The 13,639-nt window shown below is 40.8% G+C and overlaps 1 protein-coding gene across 1 annotated transcript; it reads left to right on the top strand.

Moving 5' to 3' along the window:
- The first annotated feature begins 9,543 nt into the window (after positions 1-9,543).
- LOC120451970 lies at positions 9,544-11,356 on the top strand. The gene is made up of 3 exons (XM_039635996.2): positions 9,544-9,940; positions 9,992-10,114; positions 10,175-11,356. The coding sequence occupies exons 1-3, from the start codon at positions 9,627-9,629 to the stop codon at positions 10,308-10,310; spliced, it is 573 nt and encodes a 190-aa protein (XP_039491930.1). The 5' UTR covers positions 9,544-9,626; the 3' UTR covers positions 10,311-11,356.
- The last annotated feature ends 2,283 nt before the right edge of the window (positions 11,357-13,639 follow it).

Genomic DNA, 13,639 nt, shown 5'->3' with positions numbered 1-13,639 from the left:
TGCCAGCATCCACAACAGGAGCAACGCAGCAGCACAAATTCAAATGACATGGGGACCCAGGACTACGTCCAAGGACGAAAAGTCCACCGGGTGGAAAGCAGGGAGACGCAAAGTAAGAGCTATCGCTACACGAAAACCATGTCTTTCATTATGTACGACAAACTGGCTGACACGGGCGGCTAATAACGACCACGATGCACACAACAGTCGCTTGGAGCCAAGACCAACTGACCAAATGGCCAACTGGGTGACCCTACAACTGACAGACCGACCGACTGACTGACTGACAGACTGTCTGTCTGTCTGTCTGTCTGTCTGTGCCCCGACTATCACACAACAATAAAGAACTCCAACTTACTGACTGACCCGATCCTAATGGCCAGGCCAATGCAAATTGGCAGTCAACGAAACTGAACAGCAAAAAAAGATAAACATAATCGTTGTTGGTCAATAAGCTGGTATAGCACAAAAAAAACAGGAACACGATGTTTCTAGAACAGTGATGTTTCTAAAACATGCTTCTGTATAACCCTACAGTTTATAAACCACTTTTGAGATAATGAACCTAGAATTATTTCGATATGTATTTGTTTTCTGTGTAGTGCTGATGCTGCTTTTGCTTACAGCGAAATCGAATTAGTATTAGTATAAAACAAAATTAAGAAATAAAATGCGCTCGTTGGCCCTGACACAAACTGCAGAGCAGCTTCCCCTTCCCCTTCCCCTTCCACCTACACTTCCGCTTCCTGCAGGATTTCCATTACCATTACCACTTGCACTGGCTGCTCCTTCAGTTCGCCTCCGTACACATGACTGGCCAGCAAAACTTTAAATAAGAGCCCAGCTGCCGTAAGCCGGTCTCGAACTTCACTTCACCCGCTGCAAAGGCCAAGTCAATGGACTCGGCCAAATTCAGCGCCCACTCCTCGATTTCCTCAATTCTTTAGGGTCTATTTTTGAGCGCGTTTAGTGAAGCGTGCACCTTTGGTTAGGGCCAAAGTATTTATTAAGTGCGGACTCTGGGTCGCATTACGAAGGACGCAGAGATGCCGATCAGAAAGTCGATTGCAGAAGTCCGGATCCGGCTGACGGGCGGCGCTGTCAATGCAATAAACTTGTCCTGTGGATATCCGTGTCGTTGAATTTATAAACCGTAGGAAGCTGCATATTTTATTTATTAATATGAATTACTAGCAAAAATAAGGCATAAATCATGCGGCACTCGGAAGAGGAAGAGGAAAGCCTTTGTGCCATGGACATGTCAACGTGCTTTTTATTTGCCTTACTGCATTGTAATTAAAACAAGCGATAACTCTTTAATAAAATTTACATTTTAATTAAATCTATACCAGCGCTATTAAATATGATTTTTAAGCGTTTTCTACTTCCGGTTGGCGCTTACGTTCAGTTAAGTATGCTGTGCGAATCTTCGGTGATATGAATTGCAATTTCGCCTTTTGGAAATACACATCACTCATGAGCTATGAGAACCCGTGCATGTGCTTACCTAGTGCCAACAACTTTTAAGCCATACATATGATCGAAGTTCCTCGAACTGACGTTCCAACCCACGGAAATTTGGCAACAGTTACGCTGCTGCTGCCGCCGCCTAATCGTCCTTGTTAGTCCTTGCATGTAGCTGGGATTTGAGACCGGTTCATGGCTATTACTCGCTTATTGTGTTATTGTTGTTTTAAATGCGTTATTGTTGGCCGAGGGAGCAACCAGGCGCATTTATAACCAGCGCCATTGAAAGGCCGTGTCATCAAATGAGCCACGACAAAGCCTCATCCTCCTTGCCTCGGCGTCCTCCTATTAATACTCCTCCTAGTGCGGATGATGATGATTGTTTATTTGTGCACAATGACGTTGAAACATCATTAAATGGCCAAAAGTCACGCATTTACAGTTTCGACCGACAAAAGCTGACCTGCACGAGTCATTTGCTGCTACCACTGTCGCTGCCTCTGTTTCAGCCCAGTGCTGACATTCTGGCCATTTTTTTAGAGAGTTTGTAAAGGAATTACAAGGAGCCAATTGTATATAGCATTATACACAAGTAAATATAACGTAGTAAGTATACACATATATTCCTTTATTTTAAAGAGGTATTTTGTTAAGTCTGTCATAAATGCTATCTCAGTAAGCAAAATTTGGCTCGCTGAAATTTTAAGGCATCTCTGTTACCCCACAGTTCGTCTGAACAGCGATTTTTTTGACGACCACCCTGGCAATTGCAGATTTCATTCCCGCGCCCTTAGCCCACGATGTTCTGGAAAATGTAACTGTCGAGTGTGGAAAGTTTAGCTGTCATTACGTGTCAGTAAACCATGATCAGGCCTCAGCTCATTATCGTCATCAGCCTCTGCGGATGACAACTGGCCCAGTTGATTGCCCCGGGTCCAATGGCCAAAGCTCAGTAGTAGGTGACCAATGACTACAGAGCAGTGAGCAGTCATGGGTTCACACACAGAGCACAGAGATATCGTGTTATATTTAAAATTAATGTTTATCATAAAATCTTTATCAGTTGAGGGCGGTATTTATTTAATAATGTTGCACATTCTAGTGAAAGATTGGTGAAATGGTTTTCACATGTGGCACTCAACACTCTCATGTTTAGTTTTTTACTGTGCAGCTTTCCAGTTCCCTAGTTAACAGCAGTGTTGTTCTGCCAACAAGGCTGGGACTCAGTCCTGATGGTCTACTCCACCCCAAAGCTAACAATCAACACATCCGTTTCCGTGGAGCATTCAAATTCACAGGCGAACAAAGCGAAGCAGCTAGAGGAAGGCCAGCTGGATTGAGTACAACTGGGCCAAGTTGTTGACCAATTGGCTCCACTTAGATTGAACATTCGTTTGTACGTGGGCAGATTAAGTAGTTTTAGTGGAAGACTATCAGGTTAAGTTAGCATGTAAGTGCAAGGCTTAAAACAAAGTAAACAATAAACTTATAATGCGCTCGTTCTTTTTATGGTAAAGTCACGGAAATGCGGATGTTTATACTAACTGCAATCGCTAATCTGAACTTGTCATACAACAAAACAAATATACTTGCAGCATTAAGGGGCAACATTTATGGTAGTCGCGTTTATTTAATTAAAATATAATACGAGTTGTCCGGGGAAAACGGTAATTAATTGAATTGGGCGCGTCCCTCAACTTGCCAAATATTTTGGAATGTATCTCCACTTTTTGATGGCCAGTTTTAATTGTTTTGGATCTCCTTTCCCGGCCACTTCCCACTCCGGCGCTTTGTGCCTCCATTGACAGTTGGCTGTGGACATGACAAAGCCGAAACAAACTAGCAACCGGAGGAGCAGTCGGTACAATTGGCCAACAGGTAACAGAAAACAACAACTGCTGGCGGCCGTCGAGGATGAGGGCTACGGGGAGGAGTTACCGCAGCGGCGGTTGCTTTCCGATTCACTAACTTTCGCATTGCGCTTTTTGTTGTTTGGCTCTCTTACCCAATTGCTTTTGTTGTTGTAATCCTATTAAAGGGCCAGCTATCTAGCTTTTGTTGGCCCCGCCGGCTGCGATTTTCCAGCCTGTCAGCCGGCATTGTTTGCTGTTTCATTTCGACTCGTTTCGGCGAAACAAAGACTTTAAGTACTCATTCACCTGATTTTACTGGTTTTAGTGCCGACGCTTGGGCCTTTATGTTCAAATCGCACACTCATAGAAAAATGAGTGCATTTCTGAATTTTAGAAAATCGCCAAAGAAAAATAAACCCTAAAACTAGGGACGATTTTTTATTTAAAAAATAAATGGTGATATAAATTCATGTGCAAAGCAAGGTTACGGACCATAAATGCAGTTCAATTAAGTTCAAAATCTAGAGTAATTGCCATGTAAATAATCCTAATACTTTTCTAATTCGGGTAATTTTAAAAATTTGAGAAATTCCCTTCAATCTTGTTGAAGAGGCTGTTGAGTTTTCCAACGGTTGGGGATTTAGCAAAAAAAAAATGTAAAGTAATATCATTTTGTCTGTTTTTTTCGTATTCGAACAACTTGCGTTGCACATATGTTACATACATAATTATCATATATTATAATTATGTTACAGTTATGGTAACATCTTGAAATCGTTTGCAATTTTCTAAAACAACTACACAAATATTAAATAATATAATAAACATTATGACTGTTTCTTTTTATGAAATATTTGTTTATAAAATTAAATCTAATGAAAATGTATGAACCAAAGCTTATTCATGAACTAAAACAATGAAAAAATACCTTAAAATTAAGACAGAACATTTTTCATAACTCAAGAAAATTCACTCACTTCTTAGGATTAATTTTTCTGAAATAGAGGGCAAGTTGGTAAAGGATCATTTTTTTGGGCTCTTTTCTGAATGTATAGTCAAGTGAGTTTTTAACTATTAGGAAAAATAATAATAATTTTAGGAAGTTAATTATTTATCTTTAAATGTATACACCCAATATAGATTAAAAATGTTTTTTAATGTTTTACGTAATGAAACATTTGAGTTAAAAACTTAATAAAACGCATTGGCTAAAACACAATAAAATCGATGTTATCGAAATTTATATATAACAAAAAAATACTATCTAACAGGTAATGTACATACTAAAAATATATTATGTTTAATCTGTCTAAAACCAATCGAATTTTATATTAAATCCAATTAGCAAAATATAATTCGCTCCCAATGTAGATTGTGGAAAAAAAAAGTCCTCAAGCGAAACTTTCTTTACCTCCAGACATCCTGAGGAGTATTATCCTTTGAAATGAAAGCAACACTCCTTCAATACCGTTCACCTGGCTGGCTGCACATAAAAATTTCAAGTATTTTATGTGGAAGCCAATAAATTCGAGCATAGCTCACACAACGTTACTTCCGCTATTTATTGCCGTTTGCAGCAACAGTTTCCACATGCTGGCCTCCGATTACCCGATACTGTAGGGAGTTGCCTCCAATATCCCTCACCAAGCCTGCCTTATTTATTGAAATTTTCGCTGCTTTATGTTGCGCAGCTTCTGGCTAAGATTTAAGCCATTTCAATTGTGTCCTTGAGAGCCTCTTATATTGGCGTCGTCGGGCGGGCCAAAGCAAGGTCGAGTCCTTGACCCCAGAGGTGGGTGGAAATCGCCAATTTGGATGCAAGCACATCCAGACAATATGTCGTAAAACTCAGTCGTAATCGTCAAAATCAACGCAGTCAATTGGGCATAGATTTCTAGGCACCCATAATGTGAATACTCTCTCTGAAAAAGTGCACTCACTTGGCCTAATAGAGAAATCGCAGTAAATTCTGGTACCATTCATTGTCGAAATGGCACCACGTCTGTATTGCCCTGGTCGATTCTGCTGTGGCTAAGGAAAATCACGTTTATGTTTTCGCCCAAAACACATACTTACAAATTTGGCTCAAACTCTTTAAACCATAAATAGTCCGTGCGGCTTTCGCATTTGCCATCGGCTACAAAGGGAACACCACCCTTATCTAATGGGTTGTTGTTATCTATTGCCGAATTTCTCGCACGTCCTCAGGTGAAGTGCGATGTTTTACCCAGTTTGCAGGATACACTATGCATGAAGAGATAGATGGAAAAATCGGGTCTCTATAAACTAGGCAGAAAGTTTGACTCAAAATTTAATCCATTTTAGTACTTGGAGATACCAATTTTTTACTAATAACAATATATGTAGAAATACAAGAAAGCTTCATATATTCATATATATTTAAGCGAATGTAAAGGTATAGTATTTGATTTCAAAAGATTCTGGTATTTTAATACAAGACGTATGAAGATTTACTTTCTAAATTTCCACTTTGCAGTGAAGTGTAATTGAAATGGTCCCCGTTCGCGACACGAACTCAATTGGAAAAGTAAACAAATCAGAAAATGGTAACAGCGCGACATTAGCGCAGTTCCATCGCCAAAAGGTGTCCGAATGGCATGAAACTATGTCGACAGCTTGGTTCCTGTCGATGATGTCGGGCCTCCTGGCTCCTGGTGGCTCCTGGTGGCTCCAAGCAGCTTTCGAGTCCTGCGAGTGCTGCTGCGGCCGAGTCCTGCCGGAAGCCAAACGCAAAACATTTCTAATTTCAGCTCTGATGTTGATGAATGGCGATGGACAAGAGCAGGTGGCAACGGCAGCGGAAGCGGCCAAAACGCGACAACAAGCCACCCCTCCACACAATCACACCATCACCCAATGACCCAATGAACCTCCCCATCCCCCAGAAGAGCACCTATCCACCCACGCAAATGATTGGGGACGCAGGAGCGAAGGCGACTGCGATGGCTGGCCAAATGTCAATTGTCGGGGCCAAATCCTGCCCGATGGGACTTCGAATGGGACTGGCGTTGAGAGTGGGACAGTGGATATGGCGAATGGAAAGACCATTTGATCAGGAGGCCTCGCAGGGACGTGTCGCAGCAACTTTAGCTTAAGGAGTGCACAGGTACAAAATTAGTACCTACATTTTATACCGAAACGTACCTTATATGGAATTAATGGAATGGAATTTCATCGAACGGAGAAACCATTGTCACTCAAAATATATAACTGCTCTAATTTACAAAAAGTATATCAATGAATGATTTTGGTTAAATTTTTCCATCTCTATATTTATTACATAGAATAAACATACAACGAATAAAGAGGGAAAATAACAAGAGGATCTAGCTTGGAGTTTTTAACGTGTATGCCTGGCGGCAAATGTTGCTCGGATGTCTTGAAATGTTCGCATGGCTTTGGCACGCATTGTTGGTGGCTATGTTTTGGATTTTGGCTGAATTCGGACTGGAGCTGGCATTCGGATTCGGATTCGGACTCAGGCTCAAATACGCCGGCGGCAGCGAGTGTTCCGCTCTTGTGCCCCCCGGGCTCCTGTGGATACTAGCACTCGTATCGCAGATAGATGCGGGTTTGTCGGCAGCAATTACCGCTGATCAGGAGTGTTTTTTATCGTCACGGCTGTTATGACAACGGTTGGCACGTATTCCCACGTCCAACTCATCGCATTCAATTTGCTTGATTTCATTTCCGTTTCGCCTTGGCTTGGCCTTCGTTCGAGTTCCTTTTCCTGGGGGCCGAGGAGGTTGGGGAGTCCCAAAACTGGTCATTCGATGGTCGGGCCAAACTATTTCCATTTTGATTGGGCTCCCTGCTGCCAGCGGACTTTGATTTCTCTCGATGCCGCTGCAATTGCAGCTTAAGTGTGCAATTTGATTTGATTTTTGGCCATTTTTTGACAGGTCCTTGAGCTGCTCGGCTCCAGTGCCCTCTGCTCGAAAACCGAAAATGTATCACGAAATTGACATTTTGTTTAATATTCTCGAGTGTGTTTTGCGCTGTGTTTTCTGCCCTCCGGGGCAGCTCGTTGTCGTTGCAGGCAGGATGTGTGTGGTGGTGCCGATTGCGATTGTGTTTGTATTTGTGCAGGGCCAGGATATGAATTGCCGGGCGATTGTCGGAGAATTGCACTGGAAGTGGGCCTCGTGCTCGATCGAGCCATGTGCTCGGCCTGGCGGTGCATTTGGCCCTATTCCTGCACAATTTAAGGATAAGTGCTGGAGAAAAATGCATGTTATCGTGTTAAATACGGTGCATGTTACGGCATTCAATTTAAGGCCAATGCTTGTGTAGAATTTGAGCTAATCAATCATAGTTAGCCCAGTACTGTCAATTAAATGGCGGTGTAACACATTTTGAGTCACGTTTTTACGTGACGTTTTTTTACGTATACGTTTTTTTTCAGCGCTCATAGCATCTCAAATATTCTAGTAAAAACCGATTGATTACAGATATAGAAGGATCCAAATTATTGAGTTTAAGGAAGCCGTTGCAAATGAGTCATCATTTAATCTTAGGCTCAGGAGATCGAGAATAGAAATGGAAGGCAACATTAAGAAAAATGGCAGCTGAATTCCTCTGTCGACCCCAAACCCTGAACTATTTCATTTCATTTAATTTGATTTATTTTCGGTGTCTTTATTCTGTTTTGCTGTTTGCCAGTATGTTGTGCGGCTCCATTTTCGGCTAAAAGGAATGCAGCTTAGTGGCCACCCACTTTCGGAAGCAGTCCTTCCTCGAATCCAAATTCAGTCCTTGAAACGCCACGTCCTTGTGCCATAAAGCCTACTCTGAATAGAGACGAAAAAAGTGCGAATATAATTTCCATCCAAAAGATTGAAGCCATAAATTTGGGGCGTGGGAAAGGGGAGCAGATTTTTCGAAAGGCAGAAAACGAAGTAGAATTGAGATTTATAGGAATTACATTTAATTAACGGAGCCAAATAGCACTTTTTTTTTTTTTACTATTCCTATTTCAGATATATTGCATACTTTTCAGAACCGGTATTTTAAAAACTATATATGTATATGTACCTCTTGCAATGAAAAGACGAGCATGGATTTATCACTTCGGGAGTTGATATTGATCAAAAATATATATATATTTACATGCTGAGGTTTTATTAAAAGTTTAAGAAGGGTTTAAATTATAACGTACATTAAATATTCTCAAGCATATATATCTGTAGAGTTGATATGCGTTTTTGGCACAGTTTTGGCACTTACTACTTCATATCAACACCAAATAAATTAACTTTAAATCGCACGCAATTCTGCCTCGACCGCGAAAAACTTTCAATACTTTCCTTGTGGGTTTCCTTCGGAATTATTGAGGACAAAATCAATGCCGAGCCGACTCACAGGCACACCCACACATTAACAATTGACTTTTGGACCGCTTAATATCATCACGCATACGCCAGGTATGCACACACGAACAGTTCCGCCAGCTCTGCAATCTTTTGAAAAGGTTTTCGGTAAAATATTTTACATATTTTTACGCACAAAGTATGTTGAATGCAAAGCCTGAAGGCATTACGTTCTCCAAGGATGCTGTATAGTAGTTGAGGTGGTGGCTCTGAAAGTTAAAGGAGAGGTGAACCCGACGCCATTGGATAAATCGCGGAAAAAATGGCGACTCGGCTGTGCGCCTGATAGTTTATAATTTCATTATGGCTGCCTTTAGTTTATTGATTTTGTATTTCATGAAATATTCATAAGCTTTTGGTTCACATGTGTATTTCCCTTTAGTCATTGTGAATAATTCAGCTTCGTAAGTTATCAAATTGAATTGGGTCTCATTAGCAGTGATTTGTATAGCCTAAAAGTTTGATGTTGAAACCAATTAACCACGTGGGCAATCGGAACTGGAACCGAAATCTAGCCTTTGTGCATTTAAGTCTCTCTCTCTCTCATTTATTATAAATTAATATAAGTATGGAAAGGGCAAGTTGAGTAATTGGAGTGACGAAAATGCTATAAAAAATACTAATAAGAAAATAATATAGAAGAAGGAAAAGGAGGAAATAATATAGATATAAGAAATATTATTTAAGGTGGCAGTTTTGGTCTGTTTGTGGGCGGTTAAGCATTTAAAACAAACTTTTCACGAATTATGCGTAACTAGAATCAGCATCTGTTTGTACAGATAACGAGTATATTGGATGTAGAAATCATGTTTATTAACATTGTCTATATTACAGCAGGCTTTTCATTTAACTGCAAGCAACTAAAAGTAAGTTCACACTGGTTCTGATTCACTCGTTGTTTTTCTTGGACTTTGCAATGTCTATTGTGCGGCAATCGGATTTGATGGATGATGAAAAGGAAGAGAATAAGTCGTTCAGGAGTGTATTTTCTGCTCGCTATACCACCACCATGGGGATTGCATTTGGGAGACAAACCACCAAATTTAATATCCCAATTCACGATACTCGAGCCATGTTGGACAGGAATGTAAAACGTCACGAAGACGACGCGCGGTTTGTTGGAGAGTTTGATGACAACGAGAACGCTAAGTTTTTCAAGTATACGCCGCAGTCTGAAGATATAGATATTTGTCCCAACGATCCCAGCTATACCAAATTTAAGTGTCCCATGTAAGACCTTATTAATTCATATTAATATTTCAACTGAGTTAAATACTTCAGGGAAATTGACTGCAAGGAGCGATTGAAGAAAGATACTATCAGATATAACAACCAGCTGATGAATGAAATCTCAAATCTTATTGATTACCAAAAGAACGCTCTGGAAGCCGCATATTTCGTTAAGTAAAATTGCGCATATTTCGTATTAAAAATTGCGCATATTTTCAAATATTTTCGATACAGGGTGATGTCATACACCACTCTGTGGCCACCTTATCATAGTAATCTGGAAATAGCCAACACAAGCCGCACATTTTACCGACTGTCAAAAAAGGAACAGGCCCGATACAACTATATTATGTCCCATAATTTTTCCTAAATACTGTTTAGAAGATTATTTCATCAAATGTAACAGTCTTGAGAAATTCTTTGAAAAGAATTTCGATATTTATCGATAATAGCCTAAATTATTTACGACAATAATATGCGTGGCCGAACTTCAAGATAAAATAAATAACAAATTTCACAGTGAAAGATTTGCAACTCGAGTCATATATTGCAATGCAAAATGTCACAAAGTTCGCCAAGACTCCAAAGAAAACGGAATATTTTTGCAATTTTAATTTATAGAATAGTTGGTAGATTGTTTTGCACACTCAAGAAGCGAGGAGCAGGCCAAAACAGAAACATAAATCGCGCGACAGAAATATTCCGAGTGTTCTTAGGTACATTCGATCTGCATAAGCAGTTTCCGCTTCCCGGCGACTCATTTACATTGCAAGTGTTGGGCACTCGTTGTTGGATGTTATGGAAGCCAGGAGGAGTAACTTTTTGGACGGCGATTCTCAGTTTTGAGCTCCAGGGTTGAGGTCCAGGTCCGCATTCGCATCCCTATCCGGATCTCCCGTGTCCGAGGCTTCATCAACGCAGCCGCACTGTGGTCGGTCTGTCATTTACATTAAATATTAACCCAAAATGCTGATAACCCGCACACATTACAAAACGTGCCGAAAAGGGAAGCGGAACTAACGGAAGTGGCTCCGAAAAAGTACAAAATAAATTCTTTTTTGCCAGAGTTCTTTTTTTGAAAAGCGCTGGGAGAGGAGCGAAGAAAGCCCGAAAATTTTCACTTCACTGAATTATTCATGAATGCAATTTTTAGCCACAAATAAAAAATAAGCAAACTCAGACGGCTTCCTGGGGGCGTGGCAGCGCTGAACTGCAGCTGCGCCCTGTTGTGCTGCTATCTACTCAGACGTCGTTGCAATATTTAGTGTAAATTAAAAAAAATATAACAAAAGATTAAGTAGTTGCGTCTGAACTTTCGCGTGAATTATGAATGCTGGTGTCGCGCATATTTTCCAGCTGTGTCGTGTTTAATTTTGTGGAAAAATTACAAAATTACATTTTTCTAGAACTATCTAATTTTGATTTATTATTTTTGGGAGTACTAATCATTCTTATTAACATAAATACAAAATGCGAAGCCTTGGCCAGCTTCGATTTCGCTGCGAAAATATATCAATTGCATGGCGCAAAGTATTTCGCCATCGAAACTTTAGTTCGGCAACTTTCTCATCGAGCACTTAAATGGGACTTGCCAAACTTTTCGATTTTGCGGCAACTTAAAAATTTGAATTTCAAATCGCTCTGCCCAATGAAACCAACTTGTACTCCCTGGAACAGGCTAACAAATGACTCTGCTGCAGCAAATGCACCACGAATGACTTGCGGAGTCAAAACTTTGCAGGTGTTAAATACATCTGCATTGGCAGCTCCACAAAAACAGAGAAATCATGCACAGCATAAGTACGTTAAGTTCTGTGGCATCAAACAACCGAGAAGAGCCATTAAAATAATCGCTGCAATAACCGCATTTGGTTGCCTTTGTCTTTCACCTTTTCAGTTTCGGCTTCGAAAGGCGGGTGAAACGGCGAAATTTGCATGCATAAGTTATGCGAAGTTTGGCTGTGGGACGAGCAGCAAACGTAACATATTGACACAGTAAACTGCTTAGATTGTCAAAGTTCGAGGGGAGCTTTGGGCCCCCACCCCGTTGTCCCCCGTTTTCCGCACTTTCCACATTTTCAACATTTTCCACATTTTCCACATTTAAGGTGCATTCAAGTTTTCGAGAGTGCGCGCAAACAGTTGGCCAAATCCTAAAGGGATTGCGTTGCATATTTCTGTTCTTGGCCCCGCTGTTTTCACGCGTGTTTGTGTGCCAAGCATATGCCTTGAAGTCCTGGCCAGGTCAGCAGCACATGTGAGAGAGTGAGCTCTGAGGTCCTGTTTCACTGGCAAGAACGCCTTTCAGTTCCTCTACTTTTGAATGTTTGAGTTTGGCTCCTTGGTTTTTTTAGCTTTCATGCAATGCCACGCCAAACGGGATATAGGTGCTCTGAGAACCTCGGAGAGAGTAGCAACATTTTTCTCCGGACAAAGCGACAATTTTCCAACCATCCACGGGTGGTTCGTTTTTCGCATTAACCGGAGAGGAGAGGCACATGCGCACAGACACGAGAGAAAAGGTCTTTGAGAATCAGTTCCCTTAATAGTGGGACTTTCCCATTCGGGATGTGGTCTTGGTACTCTGATGCCAACAGGAGAAATAGTGGTAACTGGTAGGATGTGTTGACAGCAAAGTATTACCAAACAAATACTTATCTCAAAAGTGCAAAATTAGTGTCAATGAAAAATAGTACAAAATAGAGATAGACGCAGCTCTAAGATATATTTATACTTATACATAAATATATAAATTAATATATTTATATATATGTATATACTACCATGTCAAAAATATATTCTACTTACTTACCTAAGTAAATCTTAATTTATTAAGTAAACATACTTAGAAAGTAAGATAACCCTATAAAAGTGCGTTCTAATTGGCATCATTTTCACTTTTCGAAATTCCAAGATTTCCCTATATTTTTTTTAGAACCCACAAAGTCGGTGAATTTTCCACCCCTGAAGGGCAGAGTGGTCGAGTCGTAACAAGTGCCGTGCCCCAAAAACATCCCCCCGAACAGCGACAAATGAGAGCCCTCAGCTGAACTCTCTTGGCGTAGGTCGTAAACAGCTGCAGCTGATGCGGTCGCCAGGATGTTGGTCCTTCGGCTGCAGCATCAGCAGCAACAGCAGCAACTCCTGCTCCATCAGGGCTGTCCAGTTTAACGACCGTCCTGACCAACTGCAGCTTATGTGTTCAGGTTACTTTGCCGTACATCCACACAACCGCGCTCACACACACGAGTGTGTGTGGAGGCAAAGATTTATATTTTGTCACACTTACTTGAAACGACTTTGGCTGCCACTTGTTCTGTGGTCTATTGCAGGTGGGCCGTGAGAAGGAGGAGGGTTCTCCTGGATTTCCTTCATTGGTTCCATCGCCCTGCCATCATCATCGTCAAGTATATCGTTCTGGTCTCCGCCAAGGGACTGTAGTCAGCAGCATTTACTTGCGGGCATTAATTTTCTTGCCATTACAGCCTCGGTATGGCACCGTGATGCTAAGCTCGAATCTAAAGTTGTCTTGAAATAAATTATTTAAATATTACCCACAGTTTCTCATTAAGACTTTGAGTCTCACCATGTCAATCGTGTGCTCTTTCAATGGATAACAAATTTTATAATAGCAAAATGCGCGAAATAAACAATAAAATATAAAATATTCACAGGTGCATGGTAATCTAATATTTGTCT

Source organism: Drosophila santomea, chromosome 3R (genome assembly GCF_016746245.2).
Source record: "Drosophila santomea strain STO CAGO 1482 chromosome 3R, Prin_Dsan_1.1, whole genome shotgun sequence".
Lineage (NCBI taxonomy): Eukaryota > Metazoa > Arthropoda > Insecta > Diptera > Drosophilidae > Drosophila > Drosophila santomea.
Note: the sequence above shows the minus strand (reverse complement) of the source record. Positions and strands in the feature narration are given on the sequence as shown.